The sequence below is a fragment of the Ranitomeya imitator genome, chromosome 2 (assembly GCF_032444005.1).
Source record: "Ranitomeya imitator isolate aRanImi1 chromosome 2, aRanImi1.pri, whole genome shotgun sequence".
NCBI classification, from domain to species: Eukaryota; Metazoa; Chordata; class Amphibia; order Anura; family Dendrobatidae; genus Ranitomeya; species Ranitomeya imitator.
Genome location: NC_091283.1, coordinates 393,791,594 through 393,818,996, shown reverse-complemented (window position 1 = coordinate 393,818,996; position 27,403 = coordinate 393,791,594). Strand labels below are relative to the sequence as shown.

Sequence of the window (27,403 nt, the reverse complement as noted above, 5' to 3'; positions counted from 1 at the left end):
AATACAAGTCATAACTGGTACAGGAGGAATGAGGACCCTGCCCGCGAAGGCTCACAACCTACAAGGGATGGGTGAGAATACAGTAGGTGAGGGTAGAGATGGTCATGCAGCGGTTTGGTCGATCGGTGGTAACTGCAGGTTGTAGGCTTGTCGGAAGAGGTGGGTCTTCAGGTTCTTTTTGAAGGTTTCGATGGTAGGCGAGAGTCTGATGTGTTGTGGTAGAGGGTTCCAGAGTAGGGGTGATACGCGAGAGAAATCTTGTATACGATTGTGGGAAGAGGAGATAAGAGGGGAGTAGAGTAGGAGATCTTGTGAGGATCGGAGGTTGTGGGTAGGTAAGTACCGGGAGACGAGGTCACAGATGTATGGAGGAGACAGGTTGTGGATGGCTTTGTACGTCATGGTTAGGGTTTTGTAGTGGAGTCTCTGGGCAATGGGGAGCCAGTGAAGGGATTGACAGAGGGGAGAGGCCGGGGAATAGCGGGGGGACAGGTGGATTAGTCGGGCAGCAGAGTTTAGAATAGATTGGAGGGGTGCGAGAGTGTTAGAGGGGAGGCCACAGAGCAGGAGGTTGCAGTAGTCAAGGCGAGAGATGATGAGGGCATGGACTAGGGTTTTTGCAGATTCATGGTTGAGGAATAATCAAGGAATAGCATTAAATCTCAGCAATATGGCCATGTGGCTGAAGTAAAAAAAGTCATTAAGTCCATACAACCATTTAAAATTTTACATAGTAATTACATGTCTTAAGGATCTTATATTGAGGTGTGGTGAGCACCTAAACCCCCAGTTGCTTCACAGAATTTTATAACATTGAGCCATGAAAATTAAAAAAAAATACATATTTCCCAAAAAATGATGCTTTAGCCTCACATTTTTCCTTTACACAAGGGTAGTAAGAAAAAATGGACCATACAGTTTGTTGTGCAATTACTCAATGAACCAAATGTTGGGGAAAACTACTGTTTAGGCACACGGCAGAGCCCCAAAAGAAAGGGGCGCCATTTTGGGAAGCTGAATTTGCTCATATGGTTTGGAGCATCATGGCACATTTATACAGCCCTTGAACTGCCAGATGGGCAGTAACACCCCACAAATAACCTCATTTTGGAAGCTACACCCCTCAGGGAATTCATCTGTGGGTGTGGTGAGCATATTGAACCCGCAGGTACTTCACAGAATTTTATAACATTGGGACACGAAAAAGAAAAATTGTTTTTTTTTTACACAAAAATGTTGTTATAGCCCCAAATTTTAAATTTTGACAAAAATGTTAGGAGGAAATTTACCCAAATATAAAGCAATTTGTTTCGAATGCAGCAATATCCTAAATGTGATCATACACACCTGTTTGGGCTTATGGCAGAGCTCAAAAGGGAAGAAACCCCAAAAATCCAGAACTAACAAACACACTAACAAATACAAGAGGATACATAATTAGTATAAATTTTATTATATAAAACATCCCTCAAGTCTCCAAACATTAACCGCTTCACAACCTATGATGTATATAGACGTCATAGGTCGTGTTCCTGCACTCCATGTAGGCTACACCTCTGAGACCACATGTTTTCCAGCACATATCAGCTGATTTAATCAGCTGACATGTGCCCCTAACGGCCGCAGATGGAATCACGATCCACCTGTGGCTGTTAACATGTTATTATGGAAGCACGTCACAAACCCATTCTTTCACATGACCGCGGGCCACCGATGGGTTGGCATGATAACCTGGGGTCTGCAGGAGACCCCTGTGGTTGTTATTGCCAGATTGCTATGAGCGCAGCCCTGTGTCCGGCGCTCATAGAAAATGACCATTTAAGCTACACATTGGTAAATCAGATCACATCAGATCGGTAAATCGGATTACATCAGATCGGTAAATGGCGTAACGAGAAAAAAAATAAAACACCAGAAATACACTTTTTTGGTTGCCGCAACATTGCAATAAAATGCAATAACAGGTGATCAAAATATCACATCTACACCAAAATGGCATCAATAAAAATGTCAGCTCGGGGCACAAAAATAAACCCTCAACCAGCCCCAGATCACAAGAAATGGAGACGCTACGGGTCTCAGAAAATGGCACCTTTTTAAAAAATTTTTTTGCAATTTATGGAATTTTTTTCACCACTTTAAATAAAAAGAAGATTATAAATGTTTGGAATATGTGAACTCGTAATGACCTGGAGAATCATATTAGCAGGTCACTTTTAGCATTTAGTGAACATGGTAAAAAAAAAGTTGTGGAATTGCACAATTTCAACGCAATTTGAATATTTTCCCCATTTTCCAGTACATGATATGGCAAAACCAATGGTGTTGTTCAAAAGTACAACTTATCCCGCAAAAAAAAACAATCCCTCACATGGCCATATTGTCCAAAAAATGCAAAAGTTATGACTCTAGGAAGAATGGCAAAAATGGAAAACCCCAAGGTTGTGAAGGGGTTAAATGTATTACTGGAAAAATTGTAAATATAGAAAAAATAGTGTGCATACAAACTAATTGGACATGAAAAACATTAAATAACATGAGCTGGACATTGACCAAGGAGAAAACAAAGAATAATTGCAAAAATATAAAAGTTTGTAAGTAGTATATACAGTAGCTGCATATAAAGTTTACCAATTTAGCTGACTTTAGTGTTTAATCCTGTAAGAACCGAAATAGTCACCAACTTTGCAAATTTTAGGGAGCAAGTGGTTTAACACCTTCATCCCGAGTCTGTTTTTACCTCTTTAAAGAGGCCAAATTTTACAATTCTGACCAGTGTCACTTCATGTGGTAATAACTCTGGAACGCTTAAACGGATCCTGCTGAATCTGAGAATTTTTTTTCGTGGCATATTGGGCTTCATGATAGTTATAACATTTCTTCAGCATGACTGTGTATATTTGTGAAAAAGTAGTCAATTTGGCGAAAATTTAGCAATTTTAAAATTTAAATTTTTATGCTCTTCAACCTGAGTTAGGTCACATAAAATAGTTAATAAATAACATTTCTCACATGTCTACTTTAAGTCAACACAATCTTTGAAACATAATTTGGCTCTCCTTTCTTTTCAAGCCCTGCTGCGTGCCCAAACAGTGGTTTTACCCCATATGTGGGGTTTTGGCATGATCAGGAGAAATTTCCATGTTTTCCTAGTACCGTTGCGAAAATAAATAAATTTGGGTCCAAAGTAAAAAATGTTTTCCTTCCACAATCCAAAAATTCCTGTGAAGCACCTGAAGGGCTAACAAACTTCTTGAATGTGGTTTTGAGCACCTTGAGGGGTGCAGGTTTTAGAATGGTCTCACATTTGGGTATTTTCTGTCATATAGACCCCAAGAGTCACTTCAAATGTGATGTTTCTAAAATATGGTTTTGTAAATCTTGTTGTTTCCACGCAGTAATCCATATCTGGGGAAAAAAGTTTGCAACCAGGACGGTGCTAAGATGTGACCGCCGCGTCAGTAGTTTGTAGCCGGGGAGGTCGCATCTTAGCACCGTCCTAGTTGCAAACTGTATTTTCCCCAGATATGGATTACTGCGTGGGACACAACTCCGGACATGTATGGTATATTGTCGGTTTATTATTTTATGTTTATTTCAGGAGATCGATTGGTGTCACATGGATTAGCTGAATAATAAAGATGGCAAACTGTGTTCAGTGTTTTATTTCATTAAAATAATTTATTCTGGCTGTGTCTTTATTTAAACCTGTACCAACTATAGGATTAGTAATGGATAGGTGTCTTATTGACACCTCTCCATTACTAAGCCAGCTTGATGTCACCATACAATACAAAGGTGACATCAACCCCACAACTATTACCCCACTTGCCACCGCTACAGGGCTAGTGGGAAAAGAGAGGCTAAGTGCCGGAATTGGTGCATCTTAGAGATGTGCCATTTCTGGGGCAGTTGATGTTTTTAGCCAGGGGGGCCAATAACCATGGTCTCTTCCTAAGCTATGAATATCAGCCCGCAGCTGTCTGCATAGCCTTTTCTGGTTATTAACTATAGGGGGACCCCACATCATTTTTTGGCATCCCCCTATTTTAATAGGTAGTAAAGGCTAAATATACAGCTGTGAGCTGATATTAATAGCCTAGGAAGCTCCATGGTATTACCTGTTGTGAATTCTGCTCCTGGGCTCCCTCTTGTGGTTTCAAATGGTATGGCTGCTCCTTGGAGTTAGCTGTATTCAGCTGCCTCCACTTATCGTCTCCTCTCTCGCCTATTTAAGCCTGGCTGTTCCTTCAGCTAGTGCCACTTGTAAATGGTTCCTGGTTGGATTCACATCTCTTTGGAGTTCCCTGTTATCCTGACCAGTTCAGCAAAGCTAAGTTTTTGCTTACTTTTTCTGTCCATAGTTTGTGGACTTATCCATTCTGTGCTTTCTTTGTTTGTCCAGCATTATCAGTTTGAATTATTTTCTGTCTTGCTGGAAGCTTTGGGAAGCAGAGTGACCCTCCACACCTTTAGTCAGGTGTGGAGATTTTTTGTTTACTCTGCGTGGATTTTTGTAGTGTTTTATACTGGCCGCACAGTGTTCCATCCTGTCCTATCTATCACGCTAGACTGGCCTCCTGTGCTCATCCTGGTTTCATTCTGTGTATGTCTTTTTCCTCTCCACTCACAGTCATTATTTGTGGGGGGCTAATCTATCCTTTGGGGATTTTCTCTGAGGCAAGATAGTTTTCCTTCTTCTGTCTTCAGGGGTAGTTAGCTCTTAGGCTGTGGAGCATTCCACGGCTGCTTCTAGTGTTGTGTTTAGCTTAGGGTCTGCGGTCAGTACAGTTACCACTTCCCTCAGAGCTCGTTCCATGTTGCTCCTAGACCACCGCATCATAACAGTACAAGTGGCCAAAAATGAATTAATTGCATCTCAAAAGAAGGAAAAGAAAGTTCTGAACCATTTTTTTTTCTGTGCTCTAGTTTGTCTTTTTTTTTTCCTCTTGATATCTGGGTGGTTCAGGATATATGCTTTGGCATGGATGTTCAAGGTTTGTTTTCTCGTGTGGATCAACTTGCTGCAAGAGTACAGAGCATCCAGGACTATGTTGTCCAGACTCCGGCTTTAGAGCCTAGAATTCCTACTCCTGATTTGTTTTTTGGAGACAGATCCAAGTTTTTGAACTTTAAAAATAACTGCAGATTGTTTTTTGCTTTGAAACCCCGTTCTTCTGGTGATCCCATTCAACAGGTAAAAATCATCATATCCTTGCTGCGGGGTGACCCTCAAGACTGGGCTTTTTCTCTTGAAGCAGGGGATCTGGCATTATTGAATGTTGATGCATTTTTTCAAGCGCTCGGATTATTGTACGACGAACCTAATTCTGTGGATCATGCAGAAAAAACCCTGTTAGCCCTGTGTCAAGGTCAGGAACAGGAAGAGTTATACTGCCAGAAATTTAGAAAATGGTCTGTGCTCACTAAATGGAATGAAGAGGCTCTGGCTGCTATTTTCAGAAAGGGTCTTTCTGAAGCCCTTAAAGATGTTATGGTGGGCTTTCCTACGCCTGCCGGTTTGAGCGAATCTATGTCTCTAGCCATTCAGATCGATCGGCGTCTGCGCGAGCGCAAAGCTGTGCACCATATGGCAGTATCCTCTGAGCAAAGTCCTGAACCTATGCAATGTGATAGAATTTTGACTAGAATAGAACGGCAGGAATTCAGACGTCAGAATAGGCTGTGTTTCTACTGTGGTGATTCTGCTCATGTTATCTCTGATTGCCCTAAGTGTACTAAGAGAGTCGCTAGGTCTGTTACCATTAGTACTATACAGCCTAAATTTCTCTTATCTGTGACCCTGATTTGCTCATTGTCGTCCTTTCCTGTCATGGCATTTGTGGATTCAGGTGCTGCCCTGAACTTAATGGACTTAGAATTCGCCAGGCGCTGTGGTTTTTCCTTACAGCCTTTGCAAAGCCCTATTCCTTTGAGGGGTATTGATGCTACACCCCTGGCCAAGAATAAACCTCAGTACTGGACACAGATGACTATGTACATGGCTCCAGCACATCAGGAAGATTGCCATTTTCTGGTGTTGCATAACCTGCATGATGTTGTTGTACTAGGTTTCCCATGGTTACAGGAACATAATCCGGTGCTGGATTGGAAAACTATGTCGGTGACTAGTTGGGGTTGTCAAGGGGTACATAGTGACGTTCCTTTGATGTCAATTTCCTCTTCCCCCTCTCCTGAGGTTCCTGAGTTTTTGTCAGATTTCCTGGATGTATTTGATGAGCCCAAGTCCAGTTCCCTTCCTCCGCACAGGGACTGTGATTGTGCTACTAACTTGATTCCTGGTTGCAAGTTCCCTAAGGGCTGACTTTTCAATCTGTCTGTGCCGGAGCATGCCGCCATGCGGAGTTATGTTAAGGAGTCTTTGGAGAAGGGGCATATTCGGCCCTCTTCGTCACCTTTGGGAGCGGGTTTCTTTTTTGTTGCTAAGAAGGATGGCTCCTTGAGACCCTGTATTTATTATCGTCTTCTTAATAAAATCACGGTCAAATTCCAATACCCCTTGCCCTTGCTTACGGATTTGTTTGCTCAGATTAAGGGGGCTAGGTGGTTTACTAAGATTGACCTCCGAGGGGCATATAATCTTGTTCGTATTAAACAGGGTGACGAATGGAAAACTGCATTTAATACGCCCGAAGGCCATTTTGAATATCTTGTGATGCCATTTGGGCTTTCTAATGCTCCATCTGTGTTCCAGTCTTTCATGCATGATATTTTCCGCAATTATCTTGATAAATTCATGGTCGTATATTTGGATGATATTTTGATTTTTTCCGATGATTGGGAGTCTCATGTGAAGCAGGTCAGGATGGTGTTCCAGATCCTTCGTGATAATGCTTTATTTGTGAAGGGGTCTAAGTGCCTATTCGGAGTTCAGAAGGTCTCTTTTTTGGGTTTTATTTTTTCTCCCTCGTCTATAGAAATGGATCGTGTTAAGGTCCAAGCTATTCATGACTGGATCAAACCCACATCTGTGAAGGGCCTTCAAAAATTTTTGGGCTTTGCTAATTTCTATCGCCGTTTCATTGCCAACTTTTCCAGTGTGGTTAAGCCCCTTACTTATTTGACGAAGAAAGGCGCTGATGTAACGAATTGGTCCTCAGAGGCTGTTGAGGCCTTTCAGGAGCTTAAACGCCGATTTACTTCTGCCCCTGTGTTGCGTCAGCCGGATGTTTCTCTTCCTTTTCAGGTTGAGGTCGACGCTTCTGAGATTGGGGCAGGGGCTGTTTTGTCTCAGAGGGAATCTGATGGCTCTTTGATGAAACCGTGTGCTTTTTTTTCCAGAAAGTTTTCGCCTGCGGAACGCAATTATGATGTCGGCAATCGGGAGTTGTTGGCTATGAAGTGGGCGTTTGAGGAGTGGCGACATTGGCTTGAGGGTGCTAAACACCGCGTTGTGGTCCTGACCGATCATAAGAATCTGATTTACCTCGAGTCGGCCAAGCGGCTGAATCCTAGACAGGCTCGATGGTCCCTGTTTTTCTCCTGTTTTGATTTTGTGGTCTCGTATCTTCCGGGATCTAAGAATGTTAAGGCTGATGCCCTCTCTAGGAGTTTTTCACCTGATTCTCCTGGAGTCCTTGAGCCGGTTGGCATTCTTAAGGAGGGGGTGATTCTTTCTGCTATCTCCCCTGATTTGCGGCGGGTGCTTCAGGAATTTCAGGCTGATAGGCCTGACCGCTGTCCGGTGGGGAAGCTGTTCGTTCCTGATAGATGGAGAAGTAAGGTTATTTCTGAGGTTCATTGTTCAGTGTTGGCTGGTCATCCTGGGATTTTTGGTACCAGAGATTTGGTTGCTAGGTCCTATTGGTGGCCTTCCTTGTCGCGCGATGCGCGTGCTTTTGTGCAGTCCTGTGGTACTTGCGCCCGTTCCAAGCCTTGCTCTTCCCGCGCTAGTGGGTTGCTTTTGCCTTTGCCGGTCCCTGAGAGGCCCTGGACGCATATTTCCATGAATTTTATTTTGGATCTTCCTGTTTCCCAGAAGATGTCTGTTATCTGGGTTGTTTGTGACCGGTTCTCTAAAATGGTCCATCTGGTACCTTTGCCTAAGTTGCCTTCCTCCTCGGATCTGGTTCCATTATTTTTTCAGCATGTGGTTTGTTTGCATGGCATTCCGGAGAATATTGTCTCTGACAGAGGTTCTCAGTTTGTCTCTAGATTTTGGCGGGCATTTTGTGCTAGGATGGGCATTGATTTGTCTTTTTCTTCGGCGTTTCATCCTCAGACTAATGGCCAAACTGAGCGAACTAATCAGACCTTGGAGACCTATTTGAGATGCTTTGTGTCTGCTGATCAGGATGATTGGGTGGCTTTCTTGCCGTTGGCCGAGTTTGCCCTTAACCCCTTTACCCCCAAGGGTGGTTTGCACGTTAATGACCGGGCCAATTTTTACAATTCTGACCACTGTACCTTTATGAGGTTATAACTCTGGAACGCTTCAATGGATCCCAGTGATTCTGACATTGTTCTCTCGTGACATATTGTACTTCATGACAATGGTAAAAATTCTTTGATAGTACCTGCGTTTATTTGTGAAAAAAACGGAAATTTGGCGAAAATTATGAAAATTTCGCAATTTTCCAACTTTGAATTTTTATGCAATTAAATCACAAAATACTTAATAAGTAACATTTCCCACATGTCTACTTTACATCAGCACAATTTTGGAACCAAAATTTTTTTTTGTTAGGGAGTTATAACGGTGAAAAGTTGACCAGCAATTTCTCATTTCTACAACACCATTTTTTTTTAGGGACCACATCTCATTTGAAGTCATTTTGAGGGGTCTATATGATAGAAAATACCCAAGTGTGACACCATTCTAAAAACTACACCCCTCAAGGTGCTCAAAACCATATTCAAGAAGTTTATTAACCCTTCTGGTGCTTCACAGGAATTTTTTGAATGTTTAAATAAAAATGAACAATTAACTTTTTTTCACAAAAAATTTAACTCAGCTCCAATTTGTTTTATTTTACCAAGGGTAACAGGAGAAAATGGACCCCAAACATTGTTGTACAATTTGTTCTGAGTACGCCAATACCCCACATGTGGGGGTAAACCACTGTTTGGGCGCATGGCAGAGCTCGGAAGCGAAGGAGCGCCATTTGACTTTTCAATGCAAAATTGACTGGAATTGAGATGGGACGCCATGTTTCGTTTGGAGAGCCCCTGATGTGCCTAAACATTGAAACACCCCACAAGTGACACCATTTTGGAAACTAGACCCCCAAGGAACTTATCTAGAGGTGTGGTGAGCACTTTGACCCACCAAGTGCTTCACAGAAGTTTATAATGCAGAACCGTAAAAATAAAAAATCATATTTTTTCACAAAAATTATCTTTTCGCCCCCAATTTTTTATTTTCCCAAGGGTAAGAGAAGAAATTTGACCCCAAAAGTTGTTGTACAATTTGTCCTGAGTATGCTGATACCCCATATGTGGGGGTAAACCACTGTTTGGGCGGATGGGAGAGCTCGGAAGGGAAGGAGCGCCGTTTGACTTTTCAATGCAAAATTGACAGGAATTGAGATGGGACGCCATGTTGCGTTTGGAGAGCCACTGATGTGCCTAAACATTGAAACCCCCCACAAGTGACACCATTATGGAAAGTAGACCCCCTAAGGAACTTATCTAGAGGTGTGGTGAGCACTTTGACCCACCAAGTGCTTCACAGAAGTTTATAATGCAGAGCCGTAAAAATAAAACAAAAATTTTTTCCCACAAAAATTATTTTTTTAGCCCCCAGTTTTGTATTTTCCCGAGGGTAACAGGAGAAATTGGACACCAGAATGTGTTGCCCAATTTGTCCTGAGTGCGATGATACACCATATGTGGGGGAACCACTGTTTGGGCGCATGGGAGGGCTCGGAAGGGAAGGAGTGCCATTTGAATGCAGACTTAGATGGAATGGTCTGCAGGTGTCACATTGCATTTGCAGAGCCCCTAATGCACCTAAACAGTAGAAACCCCCCACAAGTGACACCATTTTGGAAACTAGACCCCCTAAGGAACTCATCTAGATGTGTTGTCAGAGCTTTGAACCCCCAATTGTTTCACTACAGTTTGTAATGCAGAGCCGTGAAAATTTAAAAAAAAATCTTTTCCCCCAAAAATTATTTTTTAGCCCCCAGTTTTGTATTTTCCCGAGGGTAAGAGGAGAAATTCGACCCCAAAAGTTGTTGTACAATTTGTCCTGAGTACGCTGATACCCCATATGTTGGGGGGAACCACCGTTTGGGTGCATGGGAGGGCTCGGAAGGGAAGGAGTGCTATTTGGAATGCAGACTTAGATGGAATGGTCTGCAGTCGTCACATTGCGCTTGCAGAACCCCTAATGTACCTAAACAGTAGAAACCCCCCACAAGTGACCCCATATTGGAAACTAGACCCCCCAGGGAACTTATCTAGATGTGTTGTGAGAACTTTGAACCCCCAAGTGTTTCACTACAGTTTATAACGCAGAGCCGTGAAAATAAAAAATCTTTTTTTTTCCCACAAAAATTTTTTAGCCCCCAGTTTTGTATTTTCCCAAGGGTAACAGGAGAAATTGGACCCCAAAAGTTGTTATCCTATTTGTCCTGAGTACGCTGATACCCCATATGTTGGGGTAAACCCCTGTTTGGGCACACGGGAGAGCTCGGAAGGGAAGAAGCACTGTTTTACTTTTTCAACGCAGAATTGGCTGGAATTGAGATCGGACGCCATGTCGCGTTTGGAGAGCCCCTGATGTGCCTAAACAGTGGAAACCCCCCAATTATAACTGAAACCCTAATCCAAACACACCCCTAACCCTAATCCCAACAGTAACCCTAACCACACCTCTAACCCTGACACACCCCTAACCCTAATCCCAACCCTACTCCCAACTGTAAATGTAATCTAAACCCTAACTGTAACTTTAGCCCCAACCCTAACCCTAACTTTAGCCCCAACCCAAACTGTAGCCCTAACCCTAACCCTAGCCCTAAACCTAGCCCTAACCCTAGCCCTAACCCTAACCCTAGCCCTAACCCTAGCCCTAACCCTAGCCCTAACCCTAACCCTAGCCCTAACCCTAGCCCTAACCCTAGCCCTAACCCTAACCCTAACCCCAGCCCTAACCCTAGCCCTAGCCCTAATGGGAAAATGGAAATAAATACATTTTTTTAATTTTTCCCTAACTAAGGGGGTGATGAAGGGGGGTTTGATTTACTTTTATAGTGGTTTTTTAGCGGATTTTTATGATTGGCAGCCGTCACACACTGAAAGACGCTTTTTATTGCAAAAAATATTTTTTGCGTTACCACATTTTGAGAGCTATAATTTTTCCATATTTTGGTCCATGGAGTCATGTGAGGTCTTTTTTTTTGCGGGACGAGTTGACATTTTTATTGGTAACATTTTCGGGCATGTGACATTTTTTGATCGCTTTTTATTCCGATTTTTGTGAGGCAGAATGACCAAAAACCAGCTATTTATGAATTTCCTTTGGGGGAGGCGTTTATAGCGTTCCGCGTTTGGTAAAATTGATAAAGCAGTTTTATTCTTCAGGTCAGTACGATTACAGCGACACCTCATTTATATCATTTTTTTATGTTTTGGCGCTTTTATACAATAAAAACTATTTTATAGAAAAATAATTATTTTTGCATCGCTTTATTCTCAGGACTATAACTTTTTTATTTTTTTGCTGATGATGTTGTATGGCGGCTCGTTTTTTGCGGGACAAGATGACGTTTTCAGCGGTACCATGGTTATTTATATCTGTCTTTTTGTTATTCCACTTTTTGTTCGGCGGTATGATAATAAAGCGTTGTTTTTTGCCTCGTTTTTTTTTTTTCTTACGGTGTTTACTGAAGGGGTTAACTAGTGGGCCAGTTTTATAGGTCGGGCCGTTACGGACGCGGCGATACTAAATATATGTACTTTTATTGTTTTGTTTTTTTTATTTAGATAAAGAAATGTATTTATGGGAATAATATTTTTTTTTTTCATTATTTAGGAATTTTTTTTTTTTTTTTTTACACATTTGGAAAAATTTTTTTTAACTTTTTTACTTTGTCCCAAGGGGGGACATCACAGATCGGTGATCTGACAGTTTGCACAGCACTCTGTCAGATCACCGATCTGACTTGCAGCACTGCAGGCTTCACAGTGCCTGCTCTGAGCAGGCACTGTGAAGCCACCTCCCTCCCTGCAGGACCCGGATCCGCGGCCATCTTGGATCCGGGTCTGGAGCAGGCAGGGAGGGAGGTAAGACCCTCGCAGCAACGCGATCACATCGCGTTGCTGCGGGGGGCTCAGGGAAGCCTGCAGGGAGCCCCCTCCCTGCGCGATGCTTCCCTGCACCGCCGGCACATCGCGATCATGTTTGATCGCGGTGTGCCGGGGGTTAATGTGCCGGGGCGGTCCATGACCGCTCCTGGCACATAGTGCCGGATGTCAGCTGCAATAGGCAGCTGACACCCGGCCGCGATTGGCCGCGCTCCCCCCGTGAGCGCCGCCGATCGCGCTGGACGTACTATCCCATCGGTGGTCATAGGGGCCCACCCCACCTCGACGGGATAGTACGTCCGATGTCAGAAAGGGGTTAACAATTGGGCTAGTTCAGCTACTTTGGTTTCACCTTTCTTTTGTAATTTTGGTTTTCATCCTCGTTTTTCTTCTGGGCAGGTTGAGCCTTCTGATTGTCCTGGTGTTGATTCTGTGGTGGACAGGCTGCAGCAGATTTGGACTCATGTGGTGGACAATATGACGTCGTCTCAGGAAAGGGCTCAACGTTTTGCTAACCGCCATCGGTGTGTTGGTCCCCGGCTTCGTGTGGGGGATTTGGTTTGGTTGTCTTCTCGTCATGTTCCTATGAAGGTTTCCTCCCCTAAGTTTAAGCCTTGATTTATTGGTCCTTATAAAATTTCTGAAATTATTAATCCGGTGTCTTTTCGTTTGGCTCTTCAAGCCTCTTTTGCCATTCATAATGTTTTCCATAGATCTTTGTTACGGAGATATGTGGTGCCTGTTGTTCCCTCGGTTGACCCTCCTGCCCCGGTGTTGGTTGAGGGGGAGTTGGAATATGAGGTTGAGAAGATTTTGGATTCTCGTTTTTCGAGGCGGAGGCTTCAGTATCTTGTCAAGTGGAAGGGGTATGGCCAGGAGGATAATTCTTGGGTTGTTGCCTCCGATGTCCATGCCACCGATTTGGTTCGTGCTTTTCATTTGGCTCGTCCTGATCGGCCTGGGGGCTCTGGTGAGGGTTCGGTGACCCCTCCTCAAGGGGGGGTACTGTTGTGAATTCTGCTCCTGGGCTCCCTCCGGTGGTTGTAAGTGGCACTTTTGTGAGTTCTGCTCTTGGGCTCCCTCTTGTGGTTTCAAGTGGTATGGCTGCTCCTTGGAGTTAGCTGTATTCAGCTGCCTCCACTTATCGTCTCCTCTCTCGCCTATTTAAGCCTGGCTGTTCCTTCAGCTAGTGCCACTTGTAAATGGTTCCTGGTTGGATTCACATCTCTTTGGAGTTCCCTGTTATCCTGACCAGTTCAGCAAAGCTAAGTTTTTGCTTAATTTTTCTGTCCATAGTTTGTGGACTTGTCCATTCTGTGCTTTCTTTGTTTGTCCAGCATTATCAGTTTGAATTATTTTCTGTCTTGCTGGAAGCTTTGGGAAGCAGAGTGACCCTCCACACCTTTAGTCAGGTGTGGAGATTTTTTGTTTACTCTGCGTGGATTTTTGTAGTGTTTTATACTGACCGCACAGTGTTCCATCCTGTCCTATCTATCAAGCTAGACTGGCCTCCTGTGCTCATCCTGGTTTCATTCTGTGTATGTCTTTTTCCTCTCCACTCACAGTCATTATTTGTGGGGGGCTAATCTATCCTTTGGGGATTTTCTCTGAGGCAAGATAGTTTTCCTGCTTCTGTCTTCAGGGGTAGTTAGCTCTTAGGCTGTGACGAGATGCCTAGGGAGAGTTAGGAGCATTCCACGGCTGCTTCTAGTGTTGTGTTTAGCTTAGGGTCTGCGGTCAGTACAGTTTCCACTTCTCTCAGAGCTCGTTCCATGTTGCTCCTAGACCACCGAATCATAACAATTACCCTTTTCCCAGGCTATAAACATCTGCCCCAGTCGCTGGCTTTCCCTCTCTGGTTTGGAAAATTGCGCTGGAGCTCATGCCATTTTTTCCAAAAAATAATTTATTAATTCAATACATTTACAGTAAGCTGCAAACAAACAGTGCCTTCCAAAAGTATTCGGCCCCCTGGAACTTTTCAACCTTTTCCCACATATCATGCTTCAAACATAAGGATACCAAATGTAAATTTTTGGTGATGAATCAGCAACAAGTGGAACACAATCGTGAAGTTGAACGAAATTTATTGGTTATTTTAAATTTTTGTGGAAATTCAAAAACTGAAAAGTGGGGCGTGCAATATCATTCAGCCCCTTTACTTTCAGTGCAGCAAACTCACTCCAGAAGTTCATTGTGGATCTCTGAATGATCCAATGTTGTCCTAAATGCCTAATGATGATAAATATAATTCACTGGTGTGTAATCAAGTCTCAGTATAAATGCACCTGCTCTGTGATAGTCTCAGGGTTCTGTTTGAAGCACAGAGAGCATCATGAAGACCAAGGAACACAACAGACAGGTCCGTGATACTGTTGTGCAGAAGTTTAAACCCGGATTTGGATACAAAATGGCTTCCAAAATTTTAAACATCCCAAGGAGCACTGTTCAAGCGATCATATTGAAATGGAAGGAGTATCATACCAGTGCAAATCTACCAAGACCCGGACGTCACTGTAAACTTTCATCTCAAACAACGAGAAGACTGATCAGAGATGCAGCCAACAGGCCCATGATCACTCTGGATGAACTGCAGAGATCTACAGCTGAGGTGGGACAGTCTGTCCATAGGACAACAATCAGTCGTACACTGCACAAATCTGGCCTTTATGGAAGAGTGGAAAGAAGAAAGCCATTTCTCAAAGATATCAATAAAATGTGTCATTTAGAGTTTGCAATAAGCCACCTGGGAGACACACCAACAATGCCAAACAATATGTTTGGCGTAAAGGCAACACAGCTCATTACCCTGAACACACAATCCCCACTGTCAAACATGGTGGTGGCAGCATCATGGTTTGGGCTTGCTTTTCTTCAGCAGAGACAGGGAAGATGGTTAAAATAGATGGGAATATGGATGGAGCCAAATACAGGACCATTCTTGAAGAAAACCTGTTGGAGTCTGCAAAAGACCTGAGACTGGGATGAAGATTTGTCTTGCAACAAGACAATGATCTCAAACATAAAGTAAAATCTACAATGGAATGGCTCACAAATAAACATATCCAGGTGTTAGAATGGCCAAGTCAAAGTCCAGACCTCAATCCAATCGAGAATCTGTGGAAAGAGCTGAAAACTGCTGTCTACAAACGATCTCCATCAAATCTCACTGAGCTCGAGCTGTTTGCCAAGGAAGAATGGGCAAGAATTTCAGTCTCTCAATGTACATAACTGATAGAGACATACCCCAAGCGACTTGCAGCTGTAATCGCAGCAAAAGGTGGTGCAACAAAGTATTAAATTAAAGGGGCCGAATAATATTGCATGCCCCAATTTCCACAAAAATTTAAAATACCAAATAAATTTTGTTCAACTTCACAATTGTGTTCCACCTGTTGTTGATTCTTTACCAAAAATTTACATTTGGTATCTTTATGATTGAAGCATGATATGTGGGAAAAGGTTGGAAAGTTCCAGGGGGCCGAATACTTTCACAAGGCACTGTAATATACTAATTGTATTTGTCACACACATCTATATATCTACCTATTCTGTATGTATGTACTGTATGTAATCCATTTATTCTATCTTTCTCTTCTATCTAATATTTATATATATATATATATATATATATATATATATATATATATATATATGCTTTGAAGAATATTTGGTTTTAAAATGATGTGTATTACAATGCGATTTTAACATGAGATTTTACATACAAAGAACTGCTGTATGTAAAAGCTCATGCTAAAATCGCATTGCATACGGATATCATACGAATACTAGATGCAAGGAAATTGCATCATCGCATTGCATACGGATTACACACGGATGACCATACGGAGAACACTCGTGCGATTCTCGGCCGTCAAAATCAGACCGATTTTTTATGTTACTGTAATTGTGACTCCAGCCTAAGAGCGAATAACTCTGGACTGTTTCAACATATTCCAGTGATTCTGAGATTTTTATGTGACACATTTTACTTTATGTTAGTGGTATGTTTAGGTTGATATGTGTTGCACTTGTGAAAGTATCAGAATTTTGGCAAAATCTTTTTAAAATTAGCAGTTTTCAAACTTAATTTTAATATCCATAAACCAATTAGTCATGCTGTATAAGCTAATAAATAAATAACATTTCGCATATGTCTAATTTACATTTGCATAATTTTTTAAACATAATTTTATTTGTTAGGATGTTAAAAGGGTTAGAGGTTAAGCACCAATTTTTAAAGAAATGTACAAAACCTGTTTCTTTAGAGACCAGTTCACATTTAAATTGACATTGAGGGGCCTAAATATTGGAAACTCCCCAAAAAATGATAGCATTTTAAAAAATGCACCCTTCAAATACTTAAAAACTGCTGTCAGGAAATGTGTTAACCCTTCAGTTGCTACACATGAATTAATGCAAAGTGGAATTAAAAAAAAAAAAAATGGAATTTTTGAAGAAAATCTCTTAGCAAGAAGTCCCCGCAACGTCCAACTGTTAAAAAAATGACATGTAGGGGATACAATTTGCCAAACAACACATCAACTGGCCTAAAGAGAAATGAAGAAACATTTTGTGGACTATTGAAAGTAAAATTGCTCTTTTTGGGTCCAAGGGAGACAGACAGTTTGTCAGATGACCCCTAAACTCAGCATTCAAGCCACAGTACACTCTGAAGACCGTGAAGCAAGCATCATGAAATGGGCATGTTTCTCTTAATATGGTGCTGGACCTATTTACTGCATACCAGGGATCATGGACCAGTTTGTACATATTAAAACACTTAAAAGTAGTTAAAAATTATATATATTTATCTTCCTGTTTTGAATTAGAAAACAGTGTGCAATGTTTCCAATGCATGGAAATGAAAACTAGTGTAAAGGTTTTTGTGATTAACTCATGTTTTTTAATACACTGCCATTATATTACACTACTGTATTTATTTTATAAATTAGTGGGTACGGAAATTATTCTTAAGCCTTTACATTTTTCACTCTGTTTCATTGCAGTCATTTGGTAACTTCAAAAAAGTTCATTTTTTTCTCATTAATGTACACTCTGCACTCCATCTTGACTGAAAAAAAACAGAAATGTAGAAATGTTTGCAAATTTATTAAAAAAGAAAAACTGAAATATCACATGGTTATAAGTATTCAGACCCTTTGCTCAGTATTAAGTAGAAGCACCCTCTTGAGCTAGTACAACCATGAGTCTTCCTGGGAATGATGCAACAAGTTTTTCACACCTGGATTTGGGCATCCTTTGCCATTCTTTCCAGCAGATCCTCTCCAGTTCCGTCAGGTTGGATGGTGAACGTTGGTGGACAGCCATTTTTAGGTCTCTCCAGAGATGCTCAATTGGATTCAGGTCAGGGCTCTGGTTGGACCAGTTAAGAATGGTCACAGAGTTGTTGTGGAGAACTCCTTTGTTATTTTAGCTGTGTGCTTAGGGTCATTGTCTTGTTGGAAGGTGAACCTTCAGCCAAGTCTGAGGTCCAGAGCACTGTGGAAGAGGTTTTCATCCAGGATATCTCTGTATTTGGCTGCATTCATGCTTACTTCAGTGACAATCAGTCATCCTGTCCCCGCAGCTGAAAAACACCCCCATAGCATGATGCTGCCACCACCATGTTTCACTGTTGGGATTGTATTGGGCAGGTGATGAGCGGTGCCTGGTTTTCTCCACACATACTGCTTAGAATATCACCAAAAAGGTCTATCTTCCTCTCATCAGACCAGAGAATCTTATTTCTCATAGTCTGGGAGTCCTCCATGTGTTTTTCTTTTTAGCAAACTCTATTTCATATGTCTTGCACTGAGGAGAGGCTTCCGTCGGGCCGCTCTGCCATAAAGGCCTGACTGGTGGAGGGCTGCAGTCATAGTTGACTTTGTGGAACTTTCTCCCATTTCTGGAGCTCAGCCACAGTGATCTTGGGGTTCTTCTTTACCTTTCTCATCAAGGCTCTTCTCCAACGATTGCTCAGTTTGGCTGGACAGCCAGTTCTAGGAAGACTTCTGGTGGTCCCAAACTTCTTCCATTTAAGGATTATGGAGGCCACTGTGCTCTTATGAACCTTGAGTACTGCAGAAATTCTGTTGTAACCTTGGCCAGATCTGTGCCTTGCCACAATTCTGTCTCTGAGCTCCTTGGCCAGTTCCTTTGACCTCATGATTTTCACTTGGTCTGACATGCACTGTGAGCTGTAAGGTCTTATATAGACAGGTGTGTGCCTTTCCAAATCAAGTCCTATCAGTTTAATTAACCACATCTGGACTGCAATGAAGGAGTAGAACCATCTCAAGGAGGATCATAAGGAAATGGACAGCAAACATTCCTACATTTGATTTTTTTCCAGTCAAGATGGGGTGCAGAGTGTACATTAATGTGAAAAAAAGAACTTTTTTGAATTTACCAAATGGCTGCAATGAAACAAAGAGTGAAAAATGTAAAGGGGCCCAAATACTTTCCGTACCCACTGAATGAAACTAAAGTAATATCATTATTATATTAGCATTGCTTAATAAAGGGGTATTAATTGGACTATCATATCCAACTGTAATTCACAGTGTAGGAAAGACTGAGAGCAACACGAAAGGATGAGGGGAAGGGAACCCAACACTAAGGAAGGGGGAGTGGATACCCCTAGGCAGATGTAAAGTCACACTGTCTGCCCTGACTGTCCCTGTATAGGTTCTGCACCTACCACCAATCATAAACCTCATCCCTGCCTGACCCTGGCGTAAAGTCCTGCTTAGGGAATGATGAGGTGCGCACTAGTAGATCCCCACTACCAAGAAAGACAGCTGGAATAGACAAACAAGGGGAACACATATCTTGAGAAGGCTCAGAGATGTAACACAGACGACCTCCAGCAACACCAAAGAGGAAGGTAGCCAACTGATATAGCTCCAAGCCTCAACAGGGGGAAATAGAAATATCGCCAGCAACTCCCAGCAGTAGGCTGGGAGTCTATAAACACCCAGGTCCAGGTGTGTCAATTAGACCCGGAGAAAGGTTGCCACTGGGTAAAAGATTCAGAAGACTTAAGATGTCTGTAAAGCCAAACGCAGAGACCTTCAGCAGCTAGATGGAGTGTGACTGTCTGCAGCTTCTGATATACCTGTGACAGTACCCCACCCCTTCTACAAGTGGCATCCAGACACTCAGGTCCAGGCTTCTCAGGACAAGAGGTGTAAAATGAACGAACCAGCCTGGCAGTATTCACCTCTGTTGCCAAGACCCACATCATTTCCTCTGGGCCATAACCCTTCCAGTGCATCAAGTATTGTGGAGAACGACATTTGAGAAGAGAATCTACAGTCCTTGAAATCCGAAACTCAAGATTTCCATCAACCATTATTGGGGGAGGCGGTAGGCGTGAAGGCTCAAGAGGTTCCACATACTTCTTGAGCAAAGACCTATGGAAGACATTGTGGATCTTAAGTGCCTGAGGTAGCTCAAGACAAAACGTTGCTGGATTAATGACGGTGAATATTTTATAGGGACCAATAAATTTAGGTTCCAACTTCCAGGAAGGAACCTTCAACCTGATAATCCTGTTAGACAACTACACAAAGTCATTCACATTCAGTTCCGGACCTGGCAAGCGTTTTCTGTCAGCCATACATTTGTACCTGTCCCCCATAATCTTCAAATTATTCAGAACCCACTGCCACATTGAGGAGAGCGACGAAGCAAAATGTTCCTCTTCAGGAATTCCCGGAGCCCCTCCCTCACTAAAGGAACCAAACTGTGGATGGTAACCTTATGCACCAAAGAACAGTGACCTGCTGGTAGATTCTTGTCAGTGATTATTGATAATATATTCTGGTAGCGCTGAGTAGAATGCCCAATCCTCCTGATTTTCGGAGACATCTAAGGTAGGTCTCCAAATTCTGGCTAACGCAATTGGTCTGTCCATTCGACTGGGAATGAAAGGCAGAGGAAAAGGACAGCTGCACCCCCAGTTGAGAACAGAACACCCTCCAGAACTTGCAAACAAATTGGGTCCCCTGAACTGAGACCACATAAGAGGGAACCCTGTGAAACTTCATGATCTCATTTATAAACACCTGTGCAAGAGTCTTGGAATTTGAAAGTGCCGGTAATGCGACCAAATGAACCATTGTACTGAACCTTATCTACAACCACTAAAACCACAGTCTTGCCTGCAGATACAGGTAGGTCAGTAATAAAATCCATGGACAAGTGTGTCCACGGTGTACTAGGTATAGGTAGTGGAAGAAGGGTATGCAATACTTTAGAACGGGAACAGATACTACAAGCAGCTAATTGTTCAACCACATCCAATTCAATCGTGGACACCAAAAATGATGAGAAAGGAGGTCTGCGGTTGCCTTACCATCTGGATGACCAGCGAGCACAGAGTTGTGATGTTCCCCAATGTCCCCCTAGGCCTCCAACTCCTCAACCTCCACCTCATCGTACAATGCCAAAATGACTGTCCCCTTCTGCAAAATCAGAACAGGGTCCTCATGGTCCCCACCACCAGGGAAGCTCTGGGACAAAGCATCAGCTTTGACATTTTTAACCCCTAGATGGAATGTGACCACAAGATTGAACCTAATAAAAAAACAGGGACCATCTAGCTTGCCTAGGGTTGAGATGTTTAGCCGATTGAACATGTGACAAGTTCTTATGGTCAGTGATAACAGTAATAGGATGAACAGCCCCCTCCAACCAATGTCACCATTCTTCTAATGCTAATTTAATTGCCAAAAGCTCCCTATTATGCACGTCATAATTTCTCTCAGCCGAAGAAAATGTTTTAGAAAAGAAGGCGCATGGACGCCATTTACCAGTGGATGGACCCTGGCACAATACAGACCCAACTCCCACCTCCACAACAAAGGGCTGGAAAACATCAGGTTAACTAAGTATAGGAGCCGTGGCAAAACAGTTTTTAATTTAGGAAAAAGCACGCAGGGCATCGTCCGACCATTTGGAAACGTGCGACCCTTTCCTTGTCATGTCAGTAAGGGATTTCACAATTACTGAATAATTCTGGAAAAATTTCCGGTACAAATTAGTAAAGCCCAAAAAACCTTGTAGGGCCTTCAAGTTCTCAGGACAGTCACAATCAAAGACAGCATGAAAACCTGAAGATAACAACAGGTACCCAAAAACTGCACCTCCTGGATGTCAAAAACACATTTTCCTAGTTTGGCATATAATTTGTTATCTGTTTAACATGCCCCTGATGTGTCTTCAAATCAGGAGAGTAAACCAAAATATCATCTAGATAGTCCATCACAAACCTACCCACCAAATGATGGAAAATATCATTGATGAAATGCTGAAATACCGCAGGTGCATTGGTCAGACTGAAAGTCATGACTAGACTTTCGAAATGACCCTCAAGGGTATTGAACGCCATCTTCCATTCCTCCCCTTCTCTGATTCTAACCAGGTTGCAGGCCCCCTTTAAATCCAATTTCAAGAACACATTAGCTCTCACAACCTGGCTGAACAGATCAGGAATCAGAGGAAGGGGTATGGATCTCGGACTGTAATTTGATTTATTTCCCAGAAATCTAAACGGACATAGACCGCCATCTTTTTTCTTCACAAAGAAGAACCCTGCCGCCACGGGCAAAGATGAGGGTTTGATGTGTCCCTTCTCCAGACTTTCTGCAATGAAATCCTCAAACAGTTCTCATGGCAGTAATCCCCCCACTCAATGATCTCTCTGGTTTGCCAATCCACCAACAGATTATGTTTCACTAACCAGAGAAGACCCAATACAATTGGGGTGGGAAGACCGTCCAGGACAAAGCAAGGAATTATTTCAGAATGAACCGACCCCACCCTCAGTCTTATATTCTGTATAATTTGAGTGAGAGCTTTCTGTGCAAAGTGGCGCTGAGTCGATGGCAAAGATGGGAATTTTGCTTAAATAAAGCACAGCAAACCAGCCCGTGACAAACTCAGCATCCACCATGCTGACTCCAGCTCCACTGTCAACAAACACAGAAATCTCCTTGGTTTTGCACTCCAGCACCACCTCTAACCGGGAACTGCAGGTTGATGATAGATGCACCCCTTGCTTATTCCACTCTAGACTACCAAGAGTTAAATCAGTCTCCTTTTGTTTAGGCATCAAAAGACAGGCCCCAATAAAATGTCCTTTTTTTCCACACAAAAAAACACACACCCTTTTTTTGTGAACATCCCGGGAAATGTACGATGCGGAGGCACCCCCTAACTGCATGGGGTCCTCCACTCTGTCCCATTCGGATTTACCCCTAGACCCCTCCCCTGGCAAAGGGGCAATACCCCAGAAAAGAGGCTCTGGAGAAGGTGGTCTTACCCACCTATCCCGAAGGCATCTGTCAACACGTATAGCCAACGACATAGCATCCTCCAAGGACTCACGGGTTTCATATACCGCCAAGGCATCTTTCAACCTTTCAGTGAGACCCTGAAGAAATTGGCTTCTGAGAGCCGGGTCATTCCACTTAGTATCAGTTGCCCACCTACAGAATTCGGAGCTATACGTCTCTACTGACTGATTCCCCTGCTGAAGGTGACACAACCTGGACTCAGCCAAGGCGACTCGGTTAGGGTCATCATAGATAAGGGCTTGAGCCAAAAAAAATGCCTGCACAGACTGGAGATAAACCAAATCCTGCGGCAAAGAGAAAGCCCAGGACTACAGATCTCCCTGAAGTGGAGAGATCACAATACCGACTCGTTGCTCTTCATTTCCTGAGGAGTGAGGATGAATTTTAAAATAAAATTTGCAAACTTCCTTAAACACAAAAAACTTGTCTGTTCCTCTGTTAAACCTGTCTGGTAGGGCAACCTTGTATTCAGGTTGGACTGGCATACCTGCAGAGACCTCAACATCAGCGACCTGCAGCCACTTTTGTGACTGCTGAACCTCATATCAGAGGTAATTCACCTCCAGACACGGACAGTGTAGCTGCTCTGTCAGACGTGTGACCGGAACCATATCAAGGAAGAAAAGGAAAAAAAAACAACCGAAAAAACACACACACATAAATAAAAACATGTGTCAGGTTTTTTTTTACCTTAAATATGCACGGCCGGTGATAATGTCACGCACAGTGTAGGAAAGACTAAGAGCAACATGAAGGGATGAGGGGAAGGGAGTCCAACACTAGGGAAGGGGGAGTCGAGCCCCATGGGCAGATCTAAAGTCACCCTGTCTGCCCAGAACGTCCCTATATATGTTCTGCACCTATCACCGAGCAGGCACCTAATCCCTGAGAGGAAGGTAACACCAAAGAGCAAGGTAGCCGACTACTATAGCTCCAAGCCTCAACGGGGGGAAATGGAAATATCACCGGCAACTCCCAGCAGCAGGCTGGGAGTCTATAAACACCCAGGTTCAGGTGTGTCAATTAGAGCCGGAGAAAAGTTGCCACTGGGTCAAAGAGTCAAAGGGTTAGGTAGGTCCCTTCAAAGCCAACGCAGAGACCTTCTGCAGCTAGATGCAGTGCGACTGTCTGCAGCTTCTGACATACCCATGCCACCAACGAGTTCAAGTCTCTATACAAATTTTTAGTTGTTTTTAGTCAATTTTTTTCTGTTTGTGTTAAGATTTGTCTTGACAGTTTTCTTAATAAACTTTATATTAATTTTAATAATAGTTAATTTTATAATCTTTCTCATGCTCCAGTTTGTGTAAGGTTTGTGTATCACCCCTTTGTAATATTTGCTGAGCCCATTTTTTCTAACTTATCACAAATTTTGTAACATCCACAAAAGGCTTTATTATGGAGAACTGCAAATATGCCAGTTTAGGGCCTATACATTATGCCCTCCTGCAGTGTAGTGCCCCCATATATTATAGCGTCCCCATACATTGTGCCCAGTTTCTGATACAGGAGAAAAGCAGCCCGAAAATTGTTAATTCCTCTCTCCTCACTACAAAAATGCCACAAATGTGGCCGCTTACTGCGATTTAGGTACAGTGAGGCTCAGAAGGAGGAGAGTATTTGGGAATGCAGATTTCATTGTATTGTATTTGAGGGGGTGGGAACAGTCACTTTTTCTACCCGTAATGTGAGAACCCCCCTATATTTCCGGAGACAGATGGCAGATCTGAGTGAGAGCTAGCTTTGTGTGGGATAAGTTAATGCTTTTATTGTTAACTAGATGGTGGCCCAATTCTAACGCATCGGGTATTCTAGAATATGCATGTCCACGTAGCATATTGCACAGCCCACATAGTATATTGCCCAGCCACGTAGTATATTGCCCAACCACGTAGTATATTGCCCAGCCACGTAGTATATTGCCCAGTCACGTACTATATTGCCCAGCTATGTAGTATATTGACCAGCCATAGTATATTGCCCAGTCACATCGTATATTGCCCAGTCACGTAGTATATTGCCCAACCACGTAGTATATTGCCCAGCCACGTAGTATATTGCCCAGCCACGTAGTATATTGCCCAGTCACGTACTATATTGCCCAGTGATGTAGTATATTGCCCAGTGACGTAGTATATTGCCCAGCCACATAGTATATTGCCCAGTCACGTAGTATATTGCCCAGTCACGTAGTATATTGCCCAGCCACGTAGTATATTGCACAGCGACGTAGTATACAGCACAGAGCCACGTAGTATATTGCCCAGTCACGTAGTATATTGCACAGCGACGTAGTATACAGCACAGAGCCACGTAGTATATTGCCCAGCCACGTAGTATATTGCACAGCGACGTAGTATACAGCACAGAGCCACGTAGTATACTGCCCAGTCACGTAGTATATTGGCCAGTCACGTATTATATTGCCCAGTCACGTAGTATATTGCCCAGTCACGTAGTATATTGCCCAGTCACGTAGTATATTGCCCAGCCACGTAGTATATTGCACAGCGACGTAGTATACAGCACAGAGCCACGTAGTATATTGCCCAGTCACGTAGTATATTGCACAGCGACGTAGTATACAGCACAGAGCCACGTAGTATATTGCCCAACCACGTAGTATATTGCCCAGCCACGTAGTATATTGCCCAGTCACGTACTATATTGCCCAGCTACGTAGTATATTGACCAGCCATAGTATATTGCCCAGTCACATCGTATATTGCCCAGTCAAGTAGTATATTGGCCAACCACGTAGTATATTGCCCAGCCACGTAGTATATTGCCTAGCCACGTAGTATATTGCCCAGTCACGTACTATATTGCCCAGTGATGTAGTATATTGCCCAGTGACGTAGTATATTGCCCAGCCACATAGTATATTGCCCAGTCACGTAGTATATTGCCCAGTCACGTAGTATATTGCCCAGTCACGTAGTATATTGCCCAGCCACGTAGTATATTGCACAGCGACGTAGTATACAGCACAGAGCCACGTAGTATATTGCCCAGTCACGTAGTATATTGCACAGCGACGTAGTATACAGCACAGAGCCACGTAGTATACTGCCCAGTCACGTAGTATATTGGCCAGTCACGTATTATATTGCCCAGTCACGTAGTATATTGCCCAGCCACGTAGTATATTGCACAGCGACGTAGTATACAGCACAGAGCCACGTAGTATATTGCCCAGTCACGTAGTATATTGCACAGCGACGTAGTATACAGCACAGGGCCACGTAGTATATTGCCCAGCCACGTAGTATATTGCACAGCGACGTAGTATACAGCACAAAGCCACGTAGTATACTGCCCAGTCACGTAGTATATTGGCTAGTCACGTAGTATATTGCCCAGCCACGTAGTATATTGCCCAGCCACGTATGTAACAGGTTAAAAAAGACTTAAAATAAAAAATAAACATATACTCATGTTCCGAGGGCCCATTGTAGTCCTGGCGCTTCTGTGCGGTGCACGCAGCAGCTTCCGGTCCCAGGGTTGGTATGAGCGCAGGACCTGTGCTGACATCGCGGTCACATGACCGTGACGTCATGGAAGGTCCTTCTCGCATAGCATCCTTGCCACCAGAACCTGCCGCTTGCACTGCCGAGGAGAGGAAGCGACGGCGGAGGGTGAGAATAACCTTTTTTTTTATTATTATTTGTAAAATTAGATCTTTTTACTATTGATGCTGCATACACAGCATCAATAGTAAAAAGTTGGTCACACAGGGTTAATATCTGCGTTAATGGAGTGCGTTACACCGCGGCATAACGCGGTCCATTAACGCTGCCATTAACCCTGTGTGAGAGCTGACTGGAGGGGAGTATGGAGCGAGCACTGACTGCTGGGAGAAAGGAGCGGCCATTTTTCCGCCGGACTGTGACCGTCGCTGATTGGTCGTGGGAATGGTCAAGGGCGTTTTGCCACGACCAATCAGCGACTTGGATTTCCATGACAGACAGAGGCTGCGACCAATGAATATCTGTGACAGAAAGACAGACAGAAAGACAGACGGAAGTGACCCTTAGACAATTATATATTAGATATTTTGTGGTACATAACATTTTTTGGCTGGGATCACATTCTTGTGTTCTATGCTGAGCCCTAACAATGGGTTTCTGGGTAAATCCCACAAAAATGCAATTCAGACCAAACTCCCAATGGAACCACTAAATATAATGAGGCAGTTGGCGTCACTTTGGATTTCATTTGGTGTCTATTCCGGTGGTATCCATCTTTTTAAGCACAGAACTGTGGTCGACCACGCTTGGGCACTAAAAAGATGCCTAAAATCATAGGATACCGCCGGAACAGTAACCAGACGGAGTCCAAAATGACTACATCTGCCTCATTACAGTGTGTGGGTCCATTGGGGTTTTTCTGAACTGCAGGTTTGGGATTTACACAAAGACCACGACATAAGCGCTCAGAGGAGACGATAAATGTGAACAGAGCCGTATTCCAATTTTTGACAGGTAGGATAAACAAATATACAGCTGTACAGCAAGGAGTTATTTTTATGCCTTTTTTGTGATGACTTTATTCTTCAACAGAGTGATTACAGCGATACCAGATTTATATAGTTTAAAATTTTGCTTTTTGTTAATAAAAATCATTTTTTTCATTGCCATATTCTGAGATGTAAAATTTTTATTTTTGGCAAACAAAGTTGTATGAGGGGTTATTTTTTTGCAAGACAATTTGATTTTTTGGAACCATTTTGGGGTACATAACATTTTTTTATCACTTTTTCTCAC

General features: G+C 43.0%; 1 protein-coding gene across 1 annotated transcript in view; it reads right to left on the bottom strand.

Annotated features, from left to right (window-relative positions):
• LOC138666658 (oocyte zinc finger protein XlCOF7.1-like) overlaps positions 1–27,403 on the bottom strand; it is a 144,985-nt gene that overhangs the window by 100,050 nt on the left and 17,532 nt on the right. Inside the window, exon 8 of the mRNA XM_069754848.1 lies at positions 19,499–19,691. Coding sequence (XP_069610949.1) covers positions 19,499–19,691 — 193 coding nt within the window. The remainder of the gene's footprint in view (positions 1–19,498; positions 19,692–27,403) is intronic.